Here is a 27,011-nt window from a genome sequence, read left to right as displayed (position 1 = left end):
CAAGTATAAAATCTATATTTGACCATCTCAGGTACACTTTAAGGTTCTTTCCCACTACAACATTGTGTTTTGAGAACACAAACTTCTATTTTCTTTTGCACACTTTTTTTAGGTTTGTATATATGCGCTTGCTTTGCTTTTCCCTAGTCACAGCTAGGGATAGGTTAAATCTAGATACAGAAAAAGAACATTCAAGTTAAATAAACGACTAACCTTGTTCATTGCAGTTGGCTGAGGACTTCTCATTCCGGGCTGACCGCCCATCTGGGGCCCACCTTGCTGTAGAGTCTCTGCTAAAAGGTTACTAGAGCTACTCATTCCTTGATTATGGTATGGCATGCCAGGACGAACTCTTCCTGGACCAAGAGATCCATTCATCATTTGCCCTTGAATCAAGTTTTGTCCATTGCCAGCTGGAATCATGCCTGTATTCATACCAATTCTAGCCTGGGTTACTGGGCTGTTTAGTGTGGGCATCATTCCACCTGCTGAAGAGTTAAGGGTTTGAGTGGGATTCCCTGGATTTGTGCCATTTCCACCAATGCCCAGACCGGGCGATGACATTCCAGTTTGAGCCATTGGACTCTTCACCATACTGTTCAGGAGTCCAATACCTGGGCTTGTCTGTGGCACTTGTCCCATACCCATGCTAGTGGTACTACCACCTCGTAAAAGTTCAGAGAGTTGTTTATGCTTCGCAGCTGCATCAGGCATAATTCCCAGGCTGGTGTGAATTTGACCAATATCACCACCATTGCTTAGGCCAAACTCATTAGAGCTAATTAGTTCATCTGGCAGATCTTGTTCCAAGTCAAATAAGGACCCAAAATCTACAAAAAACAAAACAAAAAGACATTACTATAAAAATTGATCATAACATTATTTGAAAGCAAATTCATGCAAGTAAACAATGCTCTTAAAGCAGACCTGAAAGCAGAACTTCCTTTTTGCTCTAAAAGATAAGCAACAGCATACTAACCGTTAAAGAGAATCTGTATTGTCCGATTTGTGCAATAAAAAAAACATACCAATCGAGTCACTGTGAACTCCTGGATCCCTCTTTGCCGTTTCAACACTCCCCACCATGAACCTGGCTTTTAATTGCCAATTTTTTTATTTTATTTTTTATAAAATCTATCTATCATGTTACAGTACACTACAAGTTTTTATTACATAGTGAATTTTCTGCACTCCCGTCACGGTTTCTCAGCATGGGCAGCTCCCTCCCCCCTTCAGACAAGCTGAAATTGAGAGCAGACACCTGTCTGTGAGGGATAAACACACACACACACACACACACACACACACACACACACACACACACACACACACACACACACACACACAGCAGGGGGTGTGGAGGGGCATGCAAAAATTCTCCCTATCACAGCAGAGGCAGTGCATTCCTCTTGGGTTGGAAAAAGAAAAGAAGATTGGATATATTACAGAGAGAGTGCAACTAGAAAAAGGCTGCAGTAATCCAGACCACATTAGAACAGGCATGGGAACTCTAAAGGGTACCAGAGACTAACTCCCCCCTGGACGTATCCTTTAAGACGGTTTCCTATTGCCAATAGCAAGTGCAGAGGGGAGGATGCAAAAGTCCCTTTGCACTTGCTCTGTGCTTTTATTTATCTGATTTTTGGTCCAGTTGAAAAGTCCAATTCAATTGCACTAAATGTCAATCACAACAGAAATGCTGCATGCAATGCATTGCTGTTCAGCCTTTATTGCATAGTTTTGCAACACTAGCACTGGAAAGGGAGCACAACAATTTTCCAGATAAAGCAAGAGTTCTTGAGATAGGCAAATTGTGTGTGTTCCAAAACCTGATCAAAGCACACTCAGTGGAAAAAAAAATTGCCCTTAAAGCTTCATACACACGGACTGTAACCAGCTACTAGTCGTCAGACCCGCCCGCGGGGCGTTCGTTCTGACGACAGTTTGCTGGTGTGTATATAGCCTGACGACAGACTGTACACACCGGCAAACTCGTCGTCAGAATGACCGGGGTTACATTCCGACACAAGCTTAAAGAGACCTCGAGGTGGGATTTAATTATGTTAGTGGGGCACAGAGGTTGGTTGTGCACAATAACACCAGCCTCCGTTGCCCCATGGTGTGCCTCCAAGACCCCCCTGCGTGCCGATATACACCCCCCCCCCCCCCAGTGCTAGCGACACACAGCGTGTCGCCAGCACAATATTTACCTATGCGGTGTCTGTTAGCGCCGCTCCCCGCCTCCCTTCCCTCCCGCTGATTGGAGGGGGGTATAGCGGCGCGCAGGGGGTCCTGGAGGTACACCATGGGGCAACGGAGGCTGGTGTTAGTGTGCACAACCAGCCTCTGTGCCCCACTAACATAATTAAATCCCACCTCGGGTTCTCTAACAGCGGCCTTTTATGCAGCAATTATCAAACAACTTTTGATTGAAACCAGGTGAAAACCAAAAAAAGGCCCAAACCCGCTTCATCAGGCAATAAAGGATAGGAGTACACGACAGAAATATGTCCAGGTAACACCTGGCACCTCAGTCTGAGGCACCAGGCGTTACCCAGACATATTGCTGTCGTGTACTCCTATCCTTTATTGCCTGATGAAGTGGGTTTGGGCCTGCAAAAACGCGTTGTGATTAACCCCTGGAGTGTACCAATAAACATACCCTGTTTTGAATACACAGCTTGTTGTATCTGCTTGCAGAAGGTAAGTCCACCACTGCCTCCTAAGCAATTACTGATTTTACCCTTTTGGCGCCTCTGTTTTCAATTACAATGCACACACTACATGTTACGGGTACTCTGACCCTTCCTCAGGTTATCTAAATTATCTATCTTCATCGTTTGGTTCCTAGTCACAAGATGACAGTGTTTACCGTCCTTAAATTGAGTGTTATATGCATGAGGAATTTGTAGATATCTGAAGAACATCTTGTTCAACAAATTAAAGTTATTTTTAAGGATATTAAAGGACAGAAGACCTTCATTTCCCACTATGTATTGTATAACTGATACCCTGGCGAACCCATATGATAGGATCTGGTAATTGTGAAAAGTGCGTTAGAAAAGTATTATCCCAGAGGGGGGTATGAGGGGACAACTTATCAGCTCCACCAGTATACTTAAGCATATTTTTCCATATTTTAAACTGTGGTAGACATAGGATTTGTGCATCTGGAATCACATTTAGTGCAACGAAAAGCCAGCAAGGTTAGTCTTTCGTAAGAGCCCAGTCTCGCCGCTTCCACAGCAACAGCAGCATTATACTTGTCTTGGAAGAACCAGCAACGTATGGTAACCAGGGCAGCAGCACAATAATAGAGGTATATATAGGGTAGAGCTAGGCCTCCCTGATCAGCTGGGAGTTAAAAGTAGGAAGTCCAACCCTTGGCACACTTTCACCCCATATAAAACTCAAGATTAAGGAATACAGCTTCTTAAAAACCGCTTTAGGAATGATTATTGGTGTTTGGCGGAAAAAGTAGAGGAATTTACCGGTAGGTAGAAATATTTTAAATATGTTGATCTTGCCAATTAGGGAAAGAGGGAGTACTTTCCATACTGAAGATTTTAGTTTAAACTTATCTACGGCTGGATAGCAAAGCAGATTTCTGTCTGACAAACTTATTGCCAATTTTGACCCTTCAAATTTGTATCTACTGGCAAGGGCACTTTCACACTAGCGCCAGGTGTCTGCTGCAGTAGAAGACATGAGAAGAGGACCCATTTAAAATAGCAGGATTGTTCTGTTCACAGTGCAACAGATCAGGCCTGTGTGATGTAGAGACAGGTCACCTATGCAATTTATTGTGGTGGGGGTTTTTTTGTGTTGGGGAGGGGGGGGTGAGAAACTGATTGGTTTCCACCTTCACTGCTGTTAGGTTTGTTTTTTGGGTTTTTTTATGTAATGTATATAGTTTGTTATGCATCATGTTATGGACCACAACTGTATGAAGAATGCTCCGCTGAGGTATATAGGGGGGGGGGGGGTGAATAAAGAATTTTGGGCAGAGTATCATCTTACCCAAAAATGTGTTTAGGTAGCCAATGACAGGTGTCCTTCAATTTAAATTGTACTTGTGAAATACAAGGTGGGGGGAGGGAATCTCCTACCTATAGTAGTTTTGGCATCTAGGTGAATACCAAGTTTCCCTGAATATTTTAGGCTGAAGCCTATGATAGCTGATCACGCTGACTGGCTGGTGGTGGGGGAGAAAGGGTGGAGGTATAATAAAATTAATTAAAAGATAGCAAAATGTATTAGAAATAAACACACCGGCAAGGATCAGACCCTTTCTGTTGGTGTGGAGGAAAAGGGGGGGGGGGTCAATTGTGTGCCAAGTTGTGCGGCCATACAGCGAGGCCTTAAAGCTGCAGTGGCCTGGTCACTGGGGGTGGGGTGGTTAACACCGCGGTCCTTAAGTGGTTAAATTCACTTTTTATGAACCGTGAAAAGGTTTTTGTTTTTAAGGCTAAGGGGTAAAGGATGGATCAGGATGGTGTTATTTTTATTTTTTCTGGTTGGACGAAGCTAACTATGTAACCATGTAAAGGGAAACTGGGTATGTCCACTACCTTTAATAGGATTTGGGACATTTGAAAAAAAAAAAACTACTTGGAGGGTATTATTATTTTAGAGAAATTTAGCTTCACACCCGAGTAATATCCTGTCTCAATCATTTAAAGGGTACATGACCAACACTGGTATGCATCCGCCAAATATAAAATATTTGCATGGATTCTGTATTTACAGTGAGTAACCCGTTTCCAGCAGGGCTTTACGACCTGTCTGGATTATCAGGATGCACACTAGCACATTTCAACTTAGTTTCAGCAGTATCTCAGGTGTGCAGTCCACATAGGCTCAGTTCTACATTTGTTTGCCTCCAGTTTGGGATCATTCCCACTACCAAACTCTTTACTGAAGTTCTGAGGGAGGCGTTGGCTTTTAAAGCAGGATTGTCACCATAAAAATCAAATTTGAACAGCAACTGGTCAGTGTATTAAGTATAGCATCTTTATACTTATAATAAGTATAAAGATGCTAATCCTGCATTCAAAACTTTTTCTGCTGTTATGGTTAGTAGCTATCACATACCTTAGTAGCACTGGCCCTGTAGCCTCCCTGGCATTCTGATTCCCCAAGATTTCCGTGCAAAAAGTGATTCAATTAATTTCCAATAATTTTCAACCTTTTTTTTTTTTTTTTTTTTTTTTTGTGCAATCAATTTATTTTTAAATCTTGAATTCAATACAGGTTATTGTATTGAATTCAACTAAAAAAAGTTTGCAGTGAGATGTTGATGTCGCTGTGTAACCCTGGTGTCATCAATGCCGATCGGCGGGGGACATGTCATCGCTGAGGGACAAGCAAAATCCGTACACTGACATGGAAGACGGCACTGGGGAAGCTATCAGAGGTACGCAACGAGGGATCTGCACGCCAATGGTGAGTATAAGACCCAGATGTGAAGCCAGGTGTATAGGGAGCCACATGTAGCCAGATGTCAGGGTAGCCAGGAGTGTAGCCAGATGTATATGTAGTCAGTATAACATATTCCTGTTCCCATTATTTCCCCCTCCTAATGACATGAGAGCGGATTAACTACCTCTGTGGATTTCCACAAAACACGCACTGTTGGTGTGCCTTGAGGACAGGGTTGGGGAACCCTGCTACAGAGCCTTCTCATTCTCCTCCCAGTCTCCTCCGTTTGAATCTCCCACCACGGGCTCCCGAAGACTGGCAGCTCTGTACTGTGCATAAAGAGCTGTGAACTCGGACGATTCCTGAGAAATTTCAGCATGAAATTGATTGGGAATCACCCTTCGGTGCATGGGCAGCCGACAGATCTCCCTCTAATCAGATTAGATCAGAGAGAAATGTGTCTATTGGTCAAGTCTGCCCATCTCCTGATGTATGGCTACCTTAAAGGCGCCACGAATGCACAGATTGCTCAGGAATGGCAGCAGCCAGGTGTGAGTGCATCTGCGCACACAGTGAGGCGAAGGCTTTTGGAGGATAGCCTGGTGCCAAGAAGGGGAGCAAAGAAGACACTTCTCTCACAGAAAAACATCAGGGATGGGACGAGGGTGGACTTTGCTGCTAAGGACTGTGGAAACATAATTTTTGCTGATGAAGCCCCTTTCAAAATGCTTGGGGCATCTAGCAAAATAATTGTCTGGAGAAGAAAAAATGAGCACTACCATCAGTCCTGTCTGCTGCTAACAGTAAAGTATTTAGAGACCATTCATGTGTGGGGCTGCTTCTCATCAAAGGCAGTGGACTCACTCTCAATTTTGCCTAATAAAGAATGGTACCAAAACATCCTCAGACAGCAATTTCTCCCAGTATGTGAACAGTTTGGTGGAGAAGAATGCCTTTTACAGCATGATGGAGCACTATGACATAAGGCCAAAATGATAACCAAGTGACTCAAGGAACAAAACAATTAAAGAGTAACTGTTGAGCATAAAATCAATTCTTTATTTTTATCTGGTAAACAAGTAATGAGGATGCTAATCTTGGTAATCAAAAAGTTAAAATCACTATTACTTTTCTTGTTGATAAATTTTCATTCCCCAGTATGCATGACTTATTTGGTACACAGAAAATTTGGTACACAAAAGAGAAGTTGCAGGTGATGCTGGGTTGTCTTTTTGTGCTTCTCTACTTCCCCTCAGACTTAAAGAGCAACTGTTAGCTCCAAAATGCCCCCTCAAAAAAACACATACATAAGTAGACAAATACATGCTCTACTTACATAACAGATGTATCTGGGTGTCAGTTTTCATTTCAGTTATAATCATATTTATATATTAGAAGGTTCCTGTTGCTGGCAGGGGCCATATTGTGTCCGGCTAGATCTTCTTTCCCCCCAGCATCCCCCTCCTCCCCGCACTGACTCTGAGCACAGCGGGGAGGAATAAATGCAGCAGCCACACACAGACTCACTTAATAATGGATCCAAGCGCTGTTGTTCCCATCTATTCTCTGCACTAGTGCAGAGTGTAGGATACTGCAGCGCCTGGAACAATTATTCCGGGAGTCTGTGTGTGCACCACCTTAATCCTTCCCCCAAAGCTCAGTGCGGGGAAAAAGGAGAATGCGGCGACGGTGGGCGGCAGAACAGCTGGGGGAGGGGGGGGGATGGTGCGCGGACATGCCACTGGAGGAGGGGGGCAGAGGACAGTGACAGGAGATAGCCTCTGGCTCCCCTCCGTGCGCTCTACCAGCAGCGGCGACCAGGCAGACAAGGGGAGACCAGGCGGCCAATCGCACTGCAGAGAGATGAGTGACAGAGGCATCAGCCAATCAGGCTGATTCAGCATGCCTGTCACTCTCTCTGCGGCCTTGCGTTCACTTTTAGAGACTGGGACATGAGGAGAGAAATATACTAAGGTAAGAATGATTTTGAATGTTTACATTGCCTGGTTAGCATCCTTTCTACTGCTCTATTAGCCTGCAGTAGAGAATGTATTTGGTATTTTCTGCCTAACAGGTACTCTTTAACTAATGCAGCCTGATTGGCTGAAGCCTCTTTCCCTCCTGTTTTCCCCTCCCACACCTCTGTTCCTCTCTGATTGGCCAATATTTCTCATGGTGAAACAATGCACTTTCTATACTGAAAGGCGGGCAAATCAGGCAGAGGAGACTAATGGTGGCTATACATGGTACAATTTTTTCATCCAATCTTACCATTTCTATGTAATATAAAGGAACTGCCTAAATTATCCTTTCAGTATATTCACTTAATTTACCCTTATACTACATAGAAATGGTAAGATTGTATGAAAAAATTGTACCATGTATGGCCACCATAAGGGTGGATATTACATCAGGACTGGCTTCAAAATAACCACAGTAAATATGGAAACTGTCTAGAATAGGTTTCTATACTTTTCCTTTATAAAATTCACAGGAATCATAACATGGACAGTGCAATACATATGTTATGCAAGTAGGGCAAGTATTTATCTACTTATATATTTGTTGCTTTTTCCTGAGATAGTATGGCTGACAGCTCCTCTTTAAATTTTCAGTCCATAGCCAGGAAACTCCCCAGAGCTAAAGGGCTGGTTCAAACCTGGGCTGTAGTGTCAGTATAAAGATCAGCCGACTCCAACTCAGTTTATAAAACCAACTCCAGGTACCCAAAAATGACTGACTCCTCAGTCTGATACTTACCAGGGCAGAGTCAGTACAAATTATCTGACTCAGTTTATGAAACCTCTGACTCCAGGCACCCCAAAATTATTAAGACTGTGAATCCACAGCCCTGGTTTAAACTCCCCAGAGCTTAACCTCCCTGGTGGTAATGAGAAGGCTGACGCCTCGTTATAAAACTTGCTACAAGTGGTATTGACGAGCTAGGTTCATCTATGCTGCCTAGAAAGAGTTATAATGGTGTTTGTGCACCACCTACTGGCAGTAGGCACATATTACAGGCAGCATTACAACAAAATTAAAGTTCTGTTTTCTAATACCATATGGTATATTGTATTGTATTGAATGACACTTATTACCAAACTGGTCTGAACTCGGCCGTGACTGACTAGAACGACCACGATGGCTAAGAGTTGTGCAGCAGACCAGAGTGTGTACAGTGGCCCAATGACGATCCCTAAAGGTCTGGGCTGGCATGTTGGACCTTTAGCTATGCCCAAGCATGTCCAAACGGCATTGTTCTTTGCACCTCCCCACCCGCTAGAAGCCGTTAAGTCAGATGCGCTTGTCTTCCCTTCGCCCCGCGCATTGCAACAGAGGCATCATTAGCCAAAGGTGACAGTGCACTAACACTGTACAGAAGCGTCATCAGCCTTTGCACAGAATGCATCTTTTGCTATGCAGGGGGAAGAAACGATGAGCATAATGGAGAAGTTTCTTGTGGCGGGAGCAGCGAGAACAATGCTATTTTGATGTGCTCGGGCATTGTTAAAAAATCGCGTCTGATGTAGTGACGCTGGTCTGACCATAATGACCACCTCCGCCATGGCAGTCGTTATGGAGCATCATTCAGAGTTCAGACCAGCGTGTGTATGCACCTTTAGGGTCGGTTCAGGCAGATGTCTCAATCACCTGCCCAGAGTCTCAGCTGCGATTCCGAGCGATCGTCATTATTCATCCTGCAAGGGGACACAGAAGTCCGGCGCTAATGGACCCCAGTATGACCAGATCCTGCTGCTTCCAGAAGTGGAAAAATAAAGATCAAAACGCTGGTTTTGCATAAACGGCGGTAAATGACATGCAAGTGTGCGTGTGAACTGGCCCTTTGTTGTACCACACAAGAGAGATGTTTTAGGCAAACACTGTACGGTATTTATTTCTGAATCTGTAGATTTATTTCTTCATCCATAGTTGGAGGATTTTTTTTTATTTGTGATTAAAAAGATGAATTTTTTTTTTTTTTTTTTTACATGATTTTGTTTTGAAACTACTTATACTCAAAACAGATACTAGACCCTTGCTTGACGGATTTTAGTAAGTTGCAAGCAAAAATTTCATGACTATTACAGTGGTGTGAAAAACTATTTGCCCCCTTCCTGATTTCTTATTCTTTTGCATGTTTGTCACACTTAAATGTTTATGCTCATCAAAAACCGTTAACTATTAGTCAAAGATAACATAATTGAACACAAAACCTACATGGCCCTGTGTGAAAAAGAAATTGCCCCCTGAACCTAATAACTGGTTGGGCCACTTTTAGCAGCATCAACTGCAATCAAGCGTTTGCGATAACTTGCAACGAGTCTTTTACAGCGCTCTGGAGGAATTTTGGCCCACTCATCTTTGCAGAATTGTTGTAATTCAGCTTTATTTGAGGGTTTTCTAGCATGAACCGCCTTTTTAAGGTCATGCCACAACATCTCAATAGGATTCAGGTCAAGACTTTGACTAGGCCACTCCAAAGTCTTCATTTTGTTTTTCTTCAGCCATTCAGAGGTGGATTTGCTGGTGTGTTGTAGGTCATTGTCCTGCTGCAGCACCCATCATCGCTTCAGCTTGAGTTGACGAACAGATGGCCGGACATTCTCCTTCAGGATTTTGTGGTAGACAGTAGAATTCATGGTTCCATCTATCACAGCAAGCCTTCCAGGTCCCAGACCATCACACTTCCACCACCATATTTTACTGTTGGCATGATGCTCTTTTGCTGAAATGCTGTGTTACGTCTACGTCAGAAGTAACGGGACACGCACCTTCCAAAAAGTTCAACTTTTGTCTCGTCGGGCCACAAGGTATTTCCCCAAAAGTCTTGGCAATCATTGAGATGTTTTTTAGCAAAATTGAGACGAGCCTTAATGTTCTTTTTGCTTAAAAGTGGTTTGCGCCTTGGATATCTGCCATGCAGGCAGTTTTTGCCCAGTCTCTTTCTTATGGTCGAATCGTGAACACTGACCTTAATTGAGGCAAGTGAGGCCTGCAGTTCTTTAGATGTTGTCCTGGGGTCTTTTGTGGCCTCTCGGGTGAATTTTCTCTGCGCTCTTGGGGTAATTTTGGTCGGCCGGCCACTCCTGGGAAGGTTCATCACTGTTCCATGTTTTTGCCATTTGTGGATAATGGCTCTCACTGTGGTTCACTGAGTCCCAAAGCTTTAGAAATGGCTTTATAACCTTTACCAGACTGATAGATCTCAATTACTTTTGTTCTCATTTGAGGTGCTTTTGGTCTACTTCTCTGTGTCTGATAGCTCCTATTTAAGTGATTTCTTGATTGAAACAGGTGTGGCAGTAATCAGGCCTGGGGGTGACTACAGAAATTGAACTCAGGTGTGATAAACCACAGTTAAGTTATTTTTTAACAAGGGGGGGCGATCACTTTTTCACACAGGGCCGTGTAGATTTGGGGTTTTTCCTCACTAAATAATAAAAACCATCATTTAAAACTGCATTGTGTGTTCATTTATGTTATCTTTGACTAATAGTTAACGTTTTTGATGAGTGAAAACATTTAAGTGTGACAAACATGCAAGATAATAAGAAATCAGGAAGGGGGCAAATAGTTTTTCACACCACTGTAATTGAACCACTTTTTGCACAGAAATCATGCAGAAATAGAACGCTGGGGAGGTTAAGGACTGGTTAACACGGATGACTGCCGGGCGTCCCGCAGCGTCTTGGTCAAATGTTTTTCTTCAAGTGTGCAGAAAAGCATTTGACTGCTTTCAGTGGCAATCAGCGTTCCCCCTCCCGTTGGGATGGACAACCCTGGAACTGCATGTTGCATCCAGGGTCGGCTGAAACAACAGGAAAAATCAGGTTAAGAATGCGGCATTTGGCGCAAAAGACTCTAAAAGTACGGAACAAGTGCTGCCATGCACTTGAATGGGCAGCGCTTAACCACTTAAGGACTGCAGTCATAAAACCCCTTAAGGACCAGAGCCTTTTTTTCCATTCAGACCACTGCAGCTTTAACGGTTTATTGCTCGGTCATACAACCTACCACCTAAATGAATTTTACCTCCTTTTCTTGTCACTAATACAGCTTTCTTTTGGTGCTATTTGATTGCTGCTGCAAGTTTTACTTTTTATTAGATTCATCAAAAAAGACATGAATTTTGTCAAAAAAATGACTTTTTTAATTTTCTGTGCTGACATTTTTCAAATAAAGAAAAATTTCCTATACATTTGAGCGCGAAAGTTATTCTGCTACATGTCTTTGATAAAAAAAAAAAACATTCAGTGTATATTTATTGGATTGGGTAAAAGTTATAGCGTTTACAAACTATGGTGCCAAAAGTGAATTTTCCCATTTTCAAGCATCTCTGACTTTTCTGCCCACCTGTCATGTTTCATGAGGTGCTAAAATTCCAGGATAGTATAAATACCCCCCCAAATGACACCATTTTGGAAAGAAGACATCCCAAAGTATTCACTGAGAGGCATGGTGAGTTCATAGAAGATTTTATTTTTTTGTCACAAGTTAGCGGAAAATGACACTTTGTGACAAAGAAAAAAAAAAAAGTTTCCATTTCTTCTAACTTGCGACAAAAAAAATTGAAATCTGCCACGGACTCTCTATGCTCCCCTCTGAATACCTTGAAGGGTCTACTTTCCAAAATGGGGTCATTTGTGGGGTGTGTTTACTGTCCTGGCATTTTGGGGGGTGCTAAATTGTAAGCACCCATGTAAAGCCTAAAGGTGCTCATTGGACTTTGGGCCCCTTAGCGCAGTTAGGCTGCAAAAAAGTGCCACACATGTGGTATTGCCGTACTCAGGAGAAGTAGTGTAATGTGTTTTGGGGTGTATTTTTACACATACCCATGCTGGGTGGGAGAAATATCTCTGTAAATGACAATTTTTTTTATTTTTTTTTACACACAATTGTCCATTTACAGAGATATTTCTCCCACTCAGCATGGGTATGTGTAAAAATACACCCCAAAACACATTGTACTACTTCTGAGTACGGCGATACCACATGTGTGGCACTTTTTTGCACCCTAACTGCGCTAAGGGGCCCAAAGTCCAATGAGTACCTTTAGGATTTCACAGGTCATTTTTAGACATTTGTTTTTAAGACTACTCCTCACAGTTTAGGGCCCCTAAAATGCCAGGGCAGTATAGGAACCCCACAAATGACCCCATTTTAGAAAGAAGACACCCCAAGGTATTCCGTTAGGAGTATGGTGAGTTCATAGAAGATTTTATTTTTTGCCACAAGTTAGCAGAAATTGATTTGAATTGTTTTTCTTCACAAAGTGTCATATTCCGCTAACTTGTGACAAAAAATAAAATCTTCTATGAACTCACCATACTCCTAACGGAATACCTTGGGGTGTCTTCTTTCTAAAATGGGGTCATTTGTGGGGTTCCTATACTGCCCTGGCATTTTAGGGGCCCTAAACCGTGAGGAATAGTCTTGAAACCAAATGTCGCAAAATGACCTGTGAAATCCTAAAGGTACTCATTGGACTTTGGGCCCCTTAGCGCACTTAGGGTGTAAAAAAGTGCCACACATGTGGTACCGCCGTACTCAGGAGAAGTAGTATAATGTGTTTTGTGGTGTATTTTTACACATACCCATGCTGGGTGGTAGAAATATCTCTGTACATGACAATTGTTTGATTTTTTTTTTTACACACAATTGTCCATTTACAGAGAGATTTCTCCCACCCAGCATGGGTATGTGTAAAAATACACCCCAAAACACATTATACTACTTTTCCTGAGTACGGCGATACCACGTGTGACACTCTTTTTGCAGCCTAGGTGCGCTAAGGGGCCCAACGCCCTATTCACAGGTCATTTTGAGGCATTTGTTTTCTAGACTACTCCTCACGGTTTAGGGCCCCTAAAATGCCAGGGCAGTATAGGAACCCCACAAGTGACCCCATTTTAGAAAGAAGACACCCCAAGGTATTCCGTTAGGTGTATGGCGAGTTCATAGAAGATTTTATTTTTTGTCACAAGTTAGTGAAAAATGACACTTTGTGAAAAAAACAATAAAAATCAATTTCCGCTAACTTTTGACAAAAAATAAAATCTTCTATGAAATCGTCATACACCTAACAGAATACCTTGGGGTGTCTTTTCTAAAATGGGGTCACTTGTGGGGTTCCTATACTGCCCTGGCATTTTACGGGCCGAAAACCGTGAGTAGTCTGGAAACCAAATGTCTCAAAATGACTGTTCAGGGGTATAAGCATCTGCAAATTTTGATGACAGGTGGTCTATGAGGGGCCGAATTTTGTGGAACCGGTCATAAGCAGGGTGGCCTTTTAGATGACAGGTTGTATTGGGCCTGATCTGATGGATAGGTGTGCTAGGGGGGTGACAGGAGGTGATTGATGGGTGTCTCAGGGGGTGATTAGAGGGGAAAATAGATGCACTCAATGCACTGGGGAGGTGATCGGAAGGGGGTCTGAGGGGGATCTGAGGGTTTGGCCGAGTGATCAGGAGCCCACACGGGGGAAAATTAGGGCCTGATCTGATGGGTAGGTGTGCTAGGGGGTGACAGGTGGTGACAGGAGATGATTGATGGGTGTCTCAAGGTGTGATTAGTGGGGGGCAATAGATGCAAGTAATGCACTGGCGAGGTGATCAGGGCTGGGGTCTGGGGGTGTGGGGGGGTGATTGGGTGCCCTAGGGGCAGATAGGGGTCTAATCTGATGGGTAGCAGTGACAGGGGGTGATTGATGGGTAATTAGTGGGTGTTTAGAGGAGAGAACAGATGCAATGCACGTGGGAGGTGATCCGACTGCGGGTCTGCAGGCGATCGGATGGTGTGGGTGGGTGATCAGACTGCCCGCAAGGGGCAGGTTAGGGACTGATTGATGGGTGGCAGTGACAGGGGGTGATTGATGGGTGGCAGTGACAGGAGGTGATTGATGGGTGATAGGTGATTGGCAGGTGATTGACAGGTGATCAGTGGGTTATTACAGGGAAGAACAGATGTAATTAATGCACTGGCGAATTGATAAGGGGGGGGGTCAGAGGGCAATCTGAGCATATGGGCGGGTGATTGGGTGCCTGCAAGGGGCAGATTAGGGTCTGATCTGATAGGTAAAAGTGACAGGTGGTGATAGGGGGTGATTGATGGGTAATTAGTGGGTGTTTAGAGAAGAGAATAGATGTAAACACTGCACTTGGGAGGTGATCTGATGTCGGATCTGCGGGCGATCTATTGGTGTGGGTGGGTGATCAGATTGCCCGCAAGGGGCAGGTTAGGGGCTGACTGTTGGGTGGCAGTGACAGGGGGTGATTGATGGGTGATTGACGGGTGATTGACAGGTGATCAGGTGATTGACAGGTGATCAGGGGGGATAGATGCAGTACAGTACACAGGGGGGGGGGTGATCAGGAGGGGGCGGGGGGAAAATAGCGTTGACAGATAGTGACGGAGTGATTGATGGGTTATTAGGGGGGTGATTGGGTGCAAACAGTGGTCTGGGAGCTGGGCAGGGGGGGGTCTGAGGGGTGCTGTGGGCGATCAGGGGGCGGGGGGGCAGATCAGTGTGTTTGGGTGCAGACTAGGGTGGCTGCAGCCTGCCCTGGTGGCCCCTCGGACACTGGGACCACCAGGGCAGGAGGCAGCCTGTATAATACACTTTGTAAACATTACAAAGCGTATTATACGCTTCCTATCCGGCGATCGTCGGGTTAACAACCCGCCGGCGCTTCCGATTGGCCGGCGGGTTGACGTCGCGGGTGGGCGGAGCCTATTGCCGGCGGATGCGCGCGCATCCCAGCGCGCAATCCCCGGCAAAACAGTGCCCCAGGACCTGACGCCATTCTGCGTTACGTGGTCCTGGGGCTGCCACTTTGCCGCCGCCAATATGAAGTAGGCGGTCGGCAAGTGGTTAACAGACAAGAGACATGGCCAGCGAAAAACATCCTTGAATCTTCCGTGTGAGCCATACCTAATCCAATTTGTGGACAATCCTCAAGAGGGAGGTGGACAAAAAAAATTCTGCCAAACTACAAGCATTGATTAGAAAAGAATGGTCTGCCATCAGTCACAAATGGGCCCAGAAATTGTTTTGACAGCATGTCAGGACAAGTTGCAGAAGTGTTTAAAAATCGGGGCCAACTGCAAATATTGACTCTTTACATCATCTTAAAGAGAGTCTGAAGCCATATTAAAAATGGCTTTTTAGCTTATATTCAGCAGGCTAAACGCCACTATCCCACGGCATAACGAGGGGTCTTTACCCCCCAAATCCCCCCTGTAAAATACACGTCTTTCTTGGTCGTGGATTTTGCTGCCCCTGTGCGCCTCAGTGTGAGGCAGGGCTATGAACTGCAGCGCTGCCTCACACGCGTCTGTCAGCGGCGGATCTCCGCCTCTCCCCCGCCCCTCTCAGTGAAGGCAGACCCCGGAGGTAGCAGGCGGGATTTGAGAGGTAAAGACCCCTCGTTATGCCGCGGGATAGCGGCGTTTTAGCAGGGGCAAACATGCCCTGCTGAATATAAGCTAAACAGCCATTTTTAATATGGCTTCAGACTCTTTAATTGCCAATAAAAACCTTAAAGCCGATGGGTACCACTATAAAAATAAAAAAGTCAGATACTCACCTAAGGAGAGGGAAGGCTCGGTCCTAAGAAGCCTTCCCTCTCCTCTCCAGGTGCCCTCGGTGCTTCGCTGGCTCCCCCGTTCGCGTCCGCCGCCACAGGGAATTCGGAGGTCTTCGGGAGTACTCGGGCTTCCGAAGACGGGCCGCTCCATACTACGCATGCGCGATTGCGTCAGAGGACGCTCGCGCATGCGTAGTATGAAGCGGCCCGTCTTCGGGAGCCCGAGTGCTCCCGAAACATCCTTTTAGCAGCGGAAGTGGCAGTATTTGACCGAACTGGTCGAATACTGCTACGGGGGATCCTGCGCGGGACCGGCACTGGGAGAGGAGAGGGAAGGCTCATTAGGAGCGAGTATCTGACTTTTTTTATTTTTATAGTGGTACACATTCACTTTAAAGCGGATCATTGGGGGAGGGGGGGGGGGCCTTTAGATGTGTACTCACCTCGGGAGGGGGAAGCCTCAGACTCCCAATGAGCCTTCCCCCTCCCCTGAAGCTGCAGGCAATCCAGCAATCCTCCCTTGACAAACCTGACAAGCGCAGATTTACTTACCTTTCCTGGCTTCAGCGGGGGCGCTGCTGCGGCTCTCCGCACGAAGATAGGCGAAAATAGCTCTCTATCGTCCCCACTCTACGGCGCAGGAGACTTGCTCCTGTGCAGTAGAGCAGGTCGACAGCAATCGGCTATTGCCGCCTATCTCCGAGCGGAGAGCCGATACTGCGTCTGCGCTGGAGCCAAGAAGGTAAATATTTACATCCCCGCTCTTTGGGGAGCTTTATCGCCACCGCTGTGGGACCGAGGACGACGGGGGAAGCCTCAATAGGATCCGGAGGCTTCCCCCCATCCGAGGTGAGTACCCCCCAGGGGAGGTTTTTTTTTTTTGTTACAGGTTTTCTTTATGATTATACTCCAATACACCACAAAAACAACTGACAAAGTTTTAACACACTAAAGCAGCAAGCTTTGTGAAAACTAGTACATTTTCAAAAGGTTTGCCCTGGATTTTCGTATGGTGGGCTTATACTTACCTGTCGACTGGTTTGGTTGGGGTCCCTTCTGTTGCACATGCTGTCCTCACACTTCCTGTAATGCCACAGCCAGGAGCATTCTGGATAGGACCTCTATAACAAATAGAATGATCGTGTAGTATCCAGGTTTCCTAGGTAGCCCTAATGTGACACCCTTTGTCTCTCCTGCAGTAAAACTCTTCCCATTCTGTTATGTGCATGCTAGAAAAGCCAAGTGTTAACAGTAGTTCCAGAGGGTCTCAGTCTTTCAGTGTGAAAGACTTCCTGACAATTGTCACTGTTAGACATAGGTGGTAGTCTCATCTGTAAATACATTATACCACCACTTTCTTTGGCGTTTTCCAGTGATGGTTTTACCAGTCTACAGTATTACATCAGTATTCGGCCCCCTTGAAGTTTTCCACATTTTGTCCTATTACTGCAACAAACATGAATCAATTTTATTGGAATTCCACGTGAAAGACCAATACAAAGTGGTGTACACGTGAGAAGTGGAACGAAAATCATACATGATTCAAAACAAACAAAAAAAATATTGGGGTGTGCGTAATTATTCGGCCCCGAGTCAATACTTTGTAAAACCACCTTTTGCTGCAATTACAGCTGCCAGTCTTTTAGGGTATGTCTCTACCAGCTTTGCACATCTAGAGACTAAAATCCTTGCCCATTCTTCTCTGCAAAACAGCTCCAGCTCAGTCAGATTAGATGGACAGCATTTGTGAACAACAGTTTTCAGATCTTGCCACAGATTCTCGATTGGATTATTTAGATCTGGACTTTGACTGGGCCATTCTAACACATGGATATGTTTTGTTTTAAACCATTCCATTGTTTCCCTGGCTTTATGTTTAGGGTCGTTGTCCTGCTGGAAGTTGAACCTTCGCACCAGTCTCAAGTCTTTTGCAGACTCCAAGAGGTTTTCTTCCAAGATTGCCCTGTATTTGGCTCCATCCATCTTCCCAACTCTCTGACCAGCTTCCCTGTCCCTGTTGAAGAGAAGCACCTCCAAAGCATGATGCTGCCACCACCATATTTGACAGTGGGGATGGTGTGTTCAGAGTGATGTGCAGTGTTCGTTTTCCGCCACAGAGAGTTTGGCATTTTGGCCAAAAAGTTCCATTTTGGGCTCATCTGACCAGAGCACCTTCTTCCACATGTTTGCTGTGTCCCCCACATGGCTTGTGGCAAACTGCAAACAGGACGTCTTATGCTTTTCTGTTAAGAATGGCTTTCTTCTTGCCACTCTTCCATAAAGGCCAACTTTGTGCAGTGCACGACTAATAGTTGTCCTATGGACAGATTCGCCCACCTGAGCTGTAGATCTTTGGTAGGTTTACAGTCGTGCCATACTACTTCCATTTCTGAATGATCGCTTGAACAGTGCTCCGTGGGATGTTCAAGGCTTTGGAAATCTTTTTGTAGCCTAAGCCTGCTTTAAATTTCTCAATAACTTTATCCCTGACCTATCTGGTGTGTTCTTTGGACTTCATGATGATGTTGCTCCCAATATTCTCTTAGACAACCTCTAAGGCCGTCACAGAGCAGCTGTATTTGTACTGACATTAGATTACACACAGGTGCACTCTAGTCATTAGCACTCATCAGGCAATGTCTATGGGCAACTGACTGCACTCAGACCAAAGGGGGCCTAATAATTACACACACACACCCCTTTGCCGTTTTTTTTTTTTTTTTAAATGTTTGGAATCATGTATGATTTTCGTTCCACTTCTCACATGTACACCACTTTGTATTGGTCTTTCACGTGGAATTCCAATAAAATGGATTCATGTTTGTGGCAGTAACAAGACAAAATGTGGAAAACTTCAAGGGGGCCGAATACTTTTGCAAACCACTGTATATTGTAGCCATGAAATCCTATCCTTCTCATGCCTCCTACTTTTGCTAGTATGGGTTTTCGTTTTAAAGTGTAACTGTCGGGCATAAAATCAAAACTATTTTTATCTGGTAAACAATTAATAAGGATACTAACCAGGCAATCCAAAAGTTAAAAATCATTATTACTTTTGTTGATAATGATCATTCCCTAGTTTACCTGACTTATTTGGTACACAAAATTTGGTATGCAAAAGGGAAGTTGCAGGGCATGCTGGGTTGTCCTTTTTTGCTTCTCTGCTTCCTCCTCAGGCTTAACTAATGCAGTCTGATTGGCTAAACTCCCTCCTGTTTCCCCCTCCCACACATCTGTTCCTCTCCAATTGGCCAGTATTTCTCAGACTGAAACAATGCACTTTCTATAGTGCACTGCATACACAATAAGGTAGAGGAGTGTAAGGGCTGGTTCAGACGGGCGTCTGTGGAGCGATTACCGGCAAAGTTCGTGACTTGGCACTTTCTATATAACATTTACATGCTTGCTAGAGTGGAGTTTGTAGGTTGTACTGTCTTTTTCTGCATAGAGCATCAATTGCCGTCAAGATAGATGTCAAAAAGAGTTTTGTGCATTTATGAGTGAAAACTGGAAGAGCTGACGGTATTGAAATTAAGTCAAATTGTTGGGACTCGTATAGTGGGAGCTTCTGTATCCAAAGTAGGGGAAGTGTTTGGTGTATCACGAGGCACAGTATCCAAGATTATGACTGCATACAAGAAGATTGGATTAAAAAAAAAAAAAAAAAAAAAAAAAAAAAATAAATCACATCAAACACCAGGGTGGATGGAAATGTGTGTGGCATAACCTTCACAATCCGTATTGAGAGACAAATGTTCGAGCAAACTGTCCACCTCCATTAATATTAAACCTTGCCAATGTTTTTGCTGGGAGAATGGTAAGATTCAGCTGAAAACTATACTATTTATCCATTCCAAAAGAGACCAAGCAGCTCTGGATGCTAAATGCAGTCCTATGTAATTTTTTAAAGTTATAGGTCTTTTCCCCGGCGTGTCCATATTTTTGACCACCACCTCCAAGTTTCTTTCTGGCCATGGAGCAGTGGCAAGATAAATATCTTATTGTGGCATGCTGGGGGATGCAAAGTTTTCCATTGAGACGTGATCAGTTTTAACATTTCTGGTTCAGTTCCCTTTTTGACTCCATAATTGTCTTTTTGCTGATATAGTCTGTGACTTCAGATAAATCAGAGAGAAACATGTTCCTCTTCCCAGTGTAGAATTATTGTGGATAGTGAGATAAGAGTTGTACTCGTTTTTTCAGCTTCTCATCTGTTGTGGTATGGGCCTAGTCAAATCATGACTTCATTCCTCTTGATTGAATGTCAGAAGGCATTGATGGTCCTTTCTACCAGTATTCGTTCTCAATAGTTGGAGTAATGCATTATCTTAAAGCCCATTTCACGAACTATGCTGTAAGAGGCAGACTGCAAGCTAGCCCCCGGCAGTCTATACTGGATGTTCTTGGTACCACCATTCTCCCAAACCAGGGAAATTTTCATCTTGGTAAGTAAATGTACCATTAGGTCTACTGATTTGATTTTTCTTTATCCTAACTACTATTTTTTCAAGAAATACTGCGCTCCACTGGTAAACGTTCACTCACAAAGTCCAGGGGATCGCAGTTACAAGAGGTCCACTCCACCTCAATCAGAACTATTTGTGTCGATTCACTGCGCTACTTGAATCCCTGTAAATCATAAAAGCATATAGTGCCCAGTACTGCTTATATCAGGCTATCCGTAACACCTCGTGACGCACACCAGAGGGTAGTGCCACCACCTTATGGGGAATTTAGCAGGTCCCCCCTCTGTGCCCGCACTCACCAGAAGCGCGTCTTGCTTGTTTGCATATCAGTATATTGCCTTGCCAGCCAAAGAGATCCAGGCATATATAAAAGACAGATCCGTTTATTGGATTAAAACATCCCACAGGCTTACAGTTTGCTGGATACAAGTAGCGACTTCACCGCGGAAAGTACACAGCCACTCGCTCCCACTGCTCGTCCTGTTTCCTGGTCACATCAGTGCGCTCCTCCGACTCCGCCACTGGGCGGAGTCGGAGGAGCGCACTGACGTGACCAGGAAACAGGACGAGCAGTGGGAGCGAGTGGCTGTGTACTTTCCGCGGTGAAGTCGCTACTTGTATCCAGCAAACTGTAAGCCTGTGGGATGTTTTAATCCAATAAACGGATCTGTCTTTTATATATGCCTGGATCTCTTTGGCTGGCAAGGCAATATACTGATATGCAAACAAGCAAGACGCGCTTCTGGTGAGTGCGGGCACAGAGGGGGGACCTGCTAAATTCCCCATAAGGTGGTGGCACTACCCTCTGGTGTGCGTCACGAGGTGTTACGGATAGCCTGATATAAGCAGTACTGGGCACTATATGCTTTTATGATTTACAGGGATTCAAGTAGCGCAGTGAATCGACACAAATAATTTATCCTAACTACTAGAAGCAAAATCTGGAGAGCTGGAATGCAATAAGACCCATGTGGCTGCTGGCATACTGTTCTGCAATAACATTAGCGAATAACATTGGAGCTGCTGCCAGCCGAAAAGGTAGGACCTGAAATTGAAAGTGGCGATACAGACCCGTTCTTTACAGGGACATGGGACACGGAGGCGTGGTGCAAAAATCTGCAACATGCAATCCATATTTTTCTGCACCGCACAACACAAGATTAAACAATTATCCAGTTTACCTAACTGCCCCTTTTTTCCAGGTGCAAACTGCTCGGCGCGCACATCCCATGGACTTCGAACAACCCTATTGGCTGCAGCCAAACAGCGTGGAATGTCTATGCGTGCTAATGCACACGCGGCTTGCCGGTCCCCGTACCTGTGCAACTGGCTGGACGGGTTGAGTAGGTGACTACAGCCTGCACACTTGAACAGTCGTGTCCGAAGAGGCTGCCAGTACTGGTGAGAGGGATTTCCTACCAAAATCTTTTTCGCATGACGACAGCATTAACGGTAAGACAGCTCCTTTATGTGCTTTACAAAGCAGTCTGCAGAGACATAAGGGGACTCACTCCTCATTCTGCCTAAAAAGCTCAAGCAAATCCTCTACCCCTCTCTGAAGACTATAACCAGATTGGTACCGGTACCAGAAGGGAGGTGTGATTGAAGTTATGAGTGTGGGCACAATGAGTGAGTGGATGTTCAATTGATGGCCATTTTAAATGTTTTTAAATTGATTGGTTGTTTTGTGCAAGGCACAATTTTTCAATAAAGCTACCTTTATATTTTTTCACAAACCTATGAGCAGCTGACCTATTCCTATATTGTTATTGTGTAAACTGATCAAGTGTAGGAAGGTGTTCCCTGCTGGTTTCCTTCTAAACACTCTGGTTTCAAACTTATTATCAACCTTCCTAATAAGATCCAGGAATGTTATACTTTTCATTTCAAGGGTGAAAGTTATGCTGGGTACACACGTTGAGATTTCCCGCTCGATTCGCGGGGTCGAACGGATCGATTCGATTATTTCAAACATGCTCGATTGGATTTCGATCGTTTTCTCCATGTTAAGTATGCAAAATTGACGGCAGGAACGATCGAAATTCAATCGAGCATGTTTGAAATAATTGAAGCAAGCGGGAAATCTCAACGTGTGTACCCAGCATTACTTTAAATTCCAAGGATTAATATTGTTATTTAGAAACTCCAGGGATACGTGTGCGCAAACTCCCACCTATTGTGCACATTTGGTTTCTTCCAGGCTCCTAAATGGAAACATGCATAGGCCAGTGCACATGCAGCCCGCATAGAGTTCTCCTTGTCTGGTGGTACTTTAATCTGCAATAAAGCAATTGTGTTGCACGAGTGCGGCCGTACTGCGCTTGTGCATGCCACAACAACTTTTCCAAAGAGCTCTTGTTGGATATGTTCCAAGGGCTCTCATGTGGTAACTGGGGGCGAGGACAACACGGGAAGCCTCTGGACTATCCTAAGGCGTCCCTATAACTAGGCAAGTAAATAACTATTTGGGCAGCCTGGAGTAAACTTAGATTTGCTATAAATTGGCTAGCAAAATTAATACAAATTACATGCAGCTTGGAACTAGTACAATCAAATGCAATTAAAGGGAACCTAAACAGAGAAGGATATGGATTTTTCCTTTTAAAATAATACCAGATGCCTGACTCTCAGGCAACTGGTATTTTTAAAAAGTAAACATCCATATCCCTCTCAGTTAAGGTTCCCTTTAAGGCTGCTTTCACAGTTAGACGTTACAGGCGCACATTAGTACGACCTGTAACGCAGCCCACCGCACAGCAATGAAAAATCAATGGGCTGTTCACAGTGCCCACGTTGCGGTCAAAAACAAAGTGCTACATGCTGTGCGTTATAAGTGGCTAAGCCGCGTTAGACTGTTCGCACATGCTCCGTGATGTTGGAGGAGGTCTCCCCTCCACCTCCTCGGCCAGGCACATGGCTAATTAATATTCACTGCACGCTGTGACCTGCAGTGTTTACTTCCTGGAGCGCCGCTCTGTGCGGCTATTGGCTGGCGGGACCACGTGAGGAGTACGCATCACAGGACGCAAGAAGAGCCGCATAACGCGGCTCGATCTGGTGTCCAGCTTCAACCCCACTATGCGTTGCTTTCGGTGCACGTTATGCGCCCTTAAAGGACTTACGAGCCCAAATAGCGAAAAAAAAAAAAAAGTACCTTAATCAGTTTTAAATGCACGGAGGACGCCGTCCGCGCCCTCCGTGCAGTTCCGTCGGGTCCCCGCAGTCTGATCGCCCCCCGTGCCGCTCCCGACCCCAGGGACGGGGGTCGGGCTCCCCTTCCTCTCCCAAGATGGCTGCCGGAGCCGGACGCGGCTGCGCAGTCCGCATACGCGTTAGTGCGGCTGCGCAGCTCTAGGGCCTCCCCCCTCGATCCACGCTACGGTGCGTGGATCAGGGGGGAGGGCCCTAGAGCTGCGCAGCCGCACTAACGCGTATGCAGACTGCGCAGCAGCGGCCGGATCCGGCGGCCATCTTAGGAGAGGAAGGGGAACCCGACCCTGTCCGTGGGGTCGGGAGCGGCACGGGGGGGGCGATCAGACGGCGGGGACCCGGCGGAACTGCACGGAGGGCGCGGACGGCGTCCTCCATGCATTTAAAACTGATTAAGGTACTTATCTTTTTTTCGCTATTTGGGCTCGTAAATCCTTTAACGTAGCACCTTAGTGGGAAACGTCTTAGTGGGAAAGAAGCCTAAAAGAAAAACAGAGATGAATAAAAAGCCTGTTATTTTACTTGCCCGGGGCTTCCTCCAGCCCCACAATTATGGATGTGCCCCTCGCCGTTTTCACGCGTGCCTCCCCTGGTCCGACCGGAATCCTCTGGTCAGCCGCAACCAAACCCCTGTAGACGGCTCAGTCTGACTGAGTGACATCAGCCAGGGCCTTCTGCGATTGCGCAGAAGGTACGTGCATGCGCAGGAGGGCCCCTGTTGACGTCAGATAGCCGCTTACCAGAGCAGATTGCGGCTGAACGGTGGTGCTGAAATGGACCGTAAGGGATGCATCCATGCTTATGGGGCTGGAGGAGGCACCGGATAAGTAAAAAAACATGCTTTTTATTCATCTCTGGGTCACTTAAAGAGATTCTGTATTGTTAAAATCGCACAAAAGTAAACATACCAGTGCGTTAGGAGACATCTCCTATTACCCTCTGTCACAATTTCGCCGCTCCTCGCCGCATTAAAAGTGGTTAAAAACAGTTTTAAAAAGTTTGTTTATAAACAAACAAAATGGCCACCAAAACAGGAAGTAGGTTGATGTACATACAGTATGTCCACACATAGAAAATACATCCATAAACAAGCAGGCTGTATACACCCTTCCTTTTGAATCTCAAGAGATCATTTGTGTGTTTCTTTCCCCCTGCAGTTCTCATGCACTGAAGTTTCAGGCTGCTCTTTTCTTCCTGCAAACAGCTTTGCCCTTGTGTATAATTCCTCAGTATGTGAAAGCCCAGCCAGCTCAGAGGACGATTTATCCAGCTTGTAAAAGATAAGAGAGAAGAGAGAAGCTACCCTAATCTAAACAATACACAGGCAGTGTGCAGAGAGGGGCCTGGAAAGGGGAGTTCATAGCAGAACCACAACACTGAAGAACTTGGCAGCCTTCCAGACACAGGCCGACAAGTCTGACAGGGGAAAGATGCATTGATTTATTACAGAGACTGTGCTAGTAGAAAGTGCGCTGTAAGCCAGAACACATTACAATAGCTTTTGGAACTTGTAGGATGATAAAAAACAGGATGCAATTTTCGTTACGGAGTCTCTTTAAAGGCCCCGTTCATACTCCGGAACGCAACTGCCTAGCAATTGTGATTGTGTGATTTTGATATTCCATGATTTTTCAGTGACTGCGTTTAGGGATTCTCATTCCTGTGAATGAGAATCATGGTGCAATCGCTAGGCAAATGCTGCATGCAGCATGTCTGCGTTCGGTGATTAAATGCCGCAATTGTTGCAGTGAGAGTAATCCCATAGGATTGTTTGTGCAGCAGCAATTTGCTGATTGCTGATCTGCAAAGTGCAAATCGCTCAAGTGTGAATGGGCCCTTATGCGGATATTGATTGGCTCTATTTGATCTACATAGTTTGCACTAAAGCTAAATTTATAATGAAAACATTTGCACTTTAAAGCCTAGTCCACACTAGGTCCGGAAACGTATCCGTGACTCCGTTTTTAAAGAGAACCCGAGGTGGGTTTGAAGAATGTTATCTGCATACAGAGGCTGGATCTGCCTATACAGCCCAGCCTCTGTTGCTATCCCAAACCCCCCCAAGGTCCCCCTGCACTCTGCAATCCCTCAAATCACAGCCAGGCTGCTGACAAACAGCTTGTCAGAGCTGACTGTGTTTATCTCTATAGTGTCAGTCTGCTGCTCTCCCCGCCTCCTGCAGAACTCGAGTCCCCGCCTGCATCCCTTCCCTCCCTGCTGATTGGAGGGAAGGGATGGGGGCAGGGACCGGAGCTGTGCAGGAGGCGGGGGAGCAGCTGAGACTGACACTACAGATGTAAACACAGCCTCACAGCATGGCTGTGATTTATGAGGGATTGCAGAGTGCAGGGGGACCTTAGTGGGGTTTGGGATAGCAACAGAGGCTGGGCTGTATAGGCAGATCCAGCCTCTGTATGCAGATAACATTCTTTAAACACACCTCGGGTTCTCTTTAAAGGAATACTATTAAAGTATCTCAATTTCTGGAAGCAGCATTAATCAACATGGCAATAAGAGTCAGAAGGAACACAGCATATGTTTTTTCTGTGCAGTGTCTTTTTTAATATGCCTTGCAGACAGTGTCCCCTGAACAAACTGACGGCGACGGGTTATTGGGGCAGACCATTATGCTAGAGGTGATGCCTCTTGCGTGCAGCTGTGGATTATACTGTTTTATGCTCCCCAACATCAGTGCAAGTTATGCATCGTGTTACTATGAGGAGGGAGAGACAACAGGTCTCCCTCCCTCTCACTCCATGTCTGCCCGGCCAATAACATGCTTACTTGTCCCCTTCTGTTTGCGTGTGAAGGGAATAGTCATTGTGCAGCGGCTCAGCACACAGAATATTCCCTTCACACTAGTGATGCCCGGTTCATGAGTGATTGGCTCATTTTAGCCGGTTCTTTCCTGTGAGTCGAGTGATCCGACTCATCACACTGAACCGAATCAGTTCAGTGGATGAGAAAGACACTGAACCGAATCAGTTCAGTGGATGAGAAAGGATTCCTTTCTCATACACTGAACTGATTTGGTTCAGTGTGATGAGTCGGATCACTCGACTCACAGGAAAGAACCGGCTCAAATGAGCCATTAACTCATGAACCGGGCATCACTAGTGTGAAGGGAATATTCTGTGTGCTGAGCCGCTGCACAATGACGATTCCCTTCACACGCAAACAGAAGGGGACAAGTAAGCATGTTATTGGCCGGGCAGACGGAGTGAGAGGGAGGGAGAGCTGTAACGCTGCATAACCCGCACTGATGAAAGGGAGCATAAAAACAGTATAATCCACAGCTGCACTCGGCAAGAGGCATCACCTCTAG

General features: G+C 45.3%; 1 protein-coding gene across 1 annotated transcript in view; it reads right to left on the bottom strand.

Annotated features, from left to right (window-relative positions):
• EP300 (E1A binding protein p300) overlaps positions 1-27,011 on the bottom strand; it is a 264,101-nt gene that overhangs the window by 210,263 nt on the left and 26,827 nt on the right. The window contains exon 2 of the mRNA XM_068242112.1: positions 214-830. Within this exon, the coding sequence (XP_068098213.1) occupies positions 214-830 (617 nt within the window). The remainder of the gene's footprint in view (positions 1-213; positions 831-27,011) is intronic.

The sequence above is a fragment of the Hyperolius riggenbachi genome, chromosome 6 (genome assembly GCF_040937935.1).
Source record: "Hyperolius riggenbachi isolate aHypRig1 chromosome 6, aHypRig1.pri, whole genome shotgun sequence".
Taxonomy (NCBI): domain Eukaryota; kingdom Metazoa; phylum Chordata; class Amphibia; order Anura; family Hyperoliidae; genus Hyperolius; species Hyperolius riggenbachi.
The sequence above is the reverse complement of the archived record's forward strand: the minus strand, read 5'-3'. Positions and strand labels throughout refer to the sequence as shown.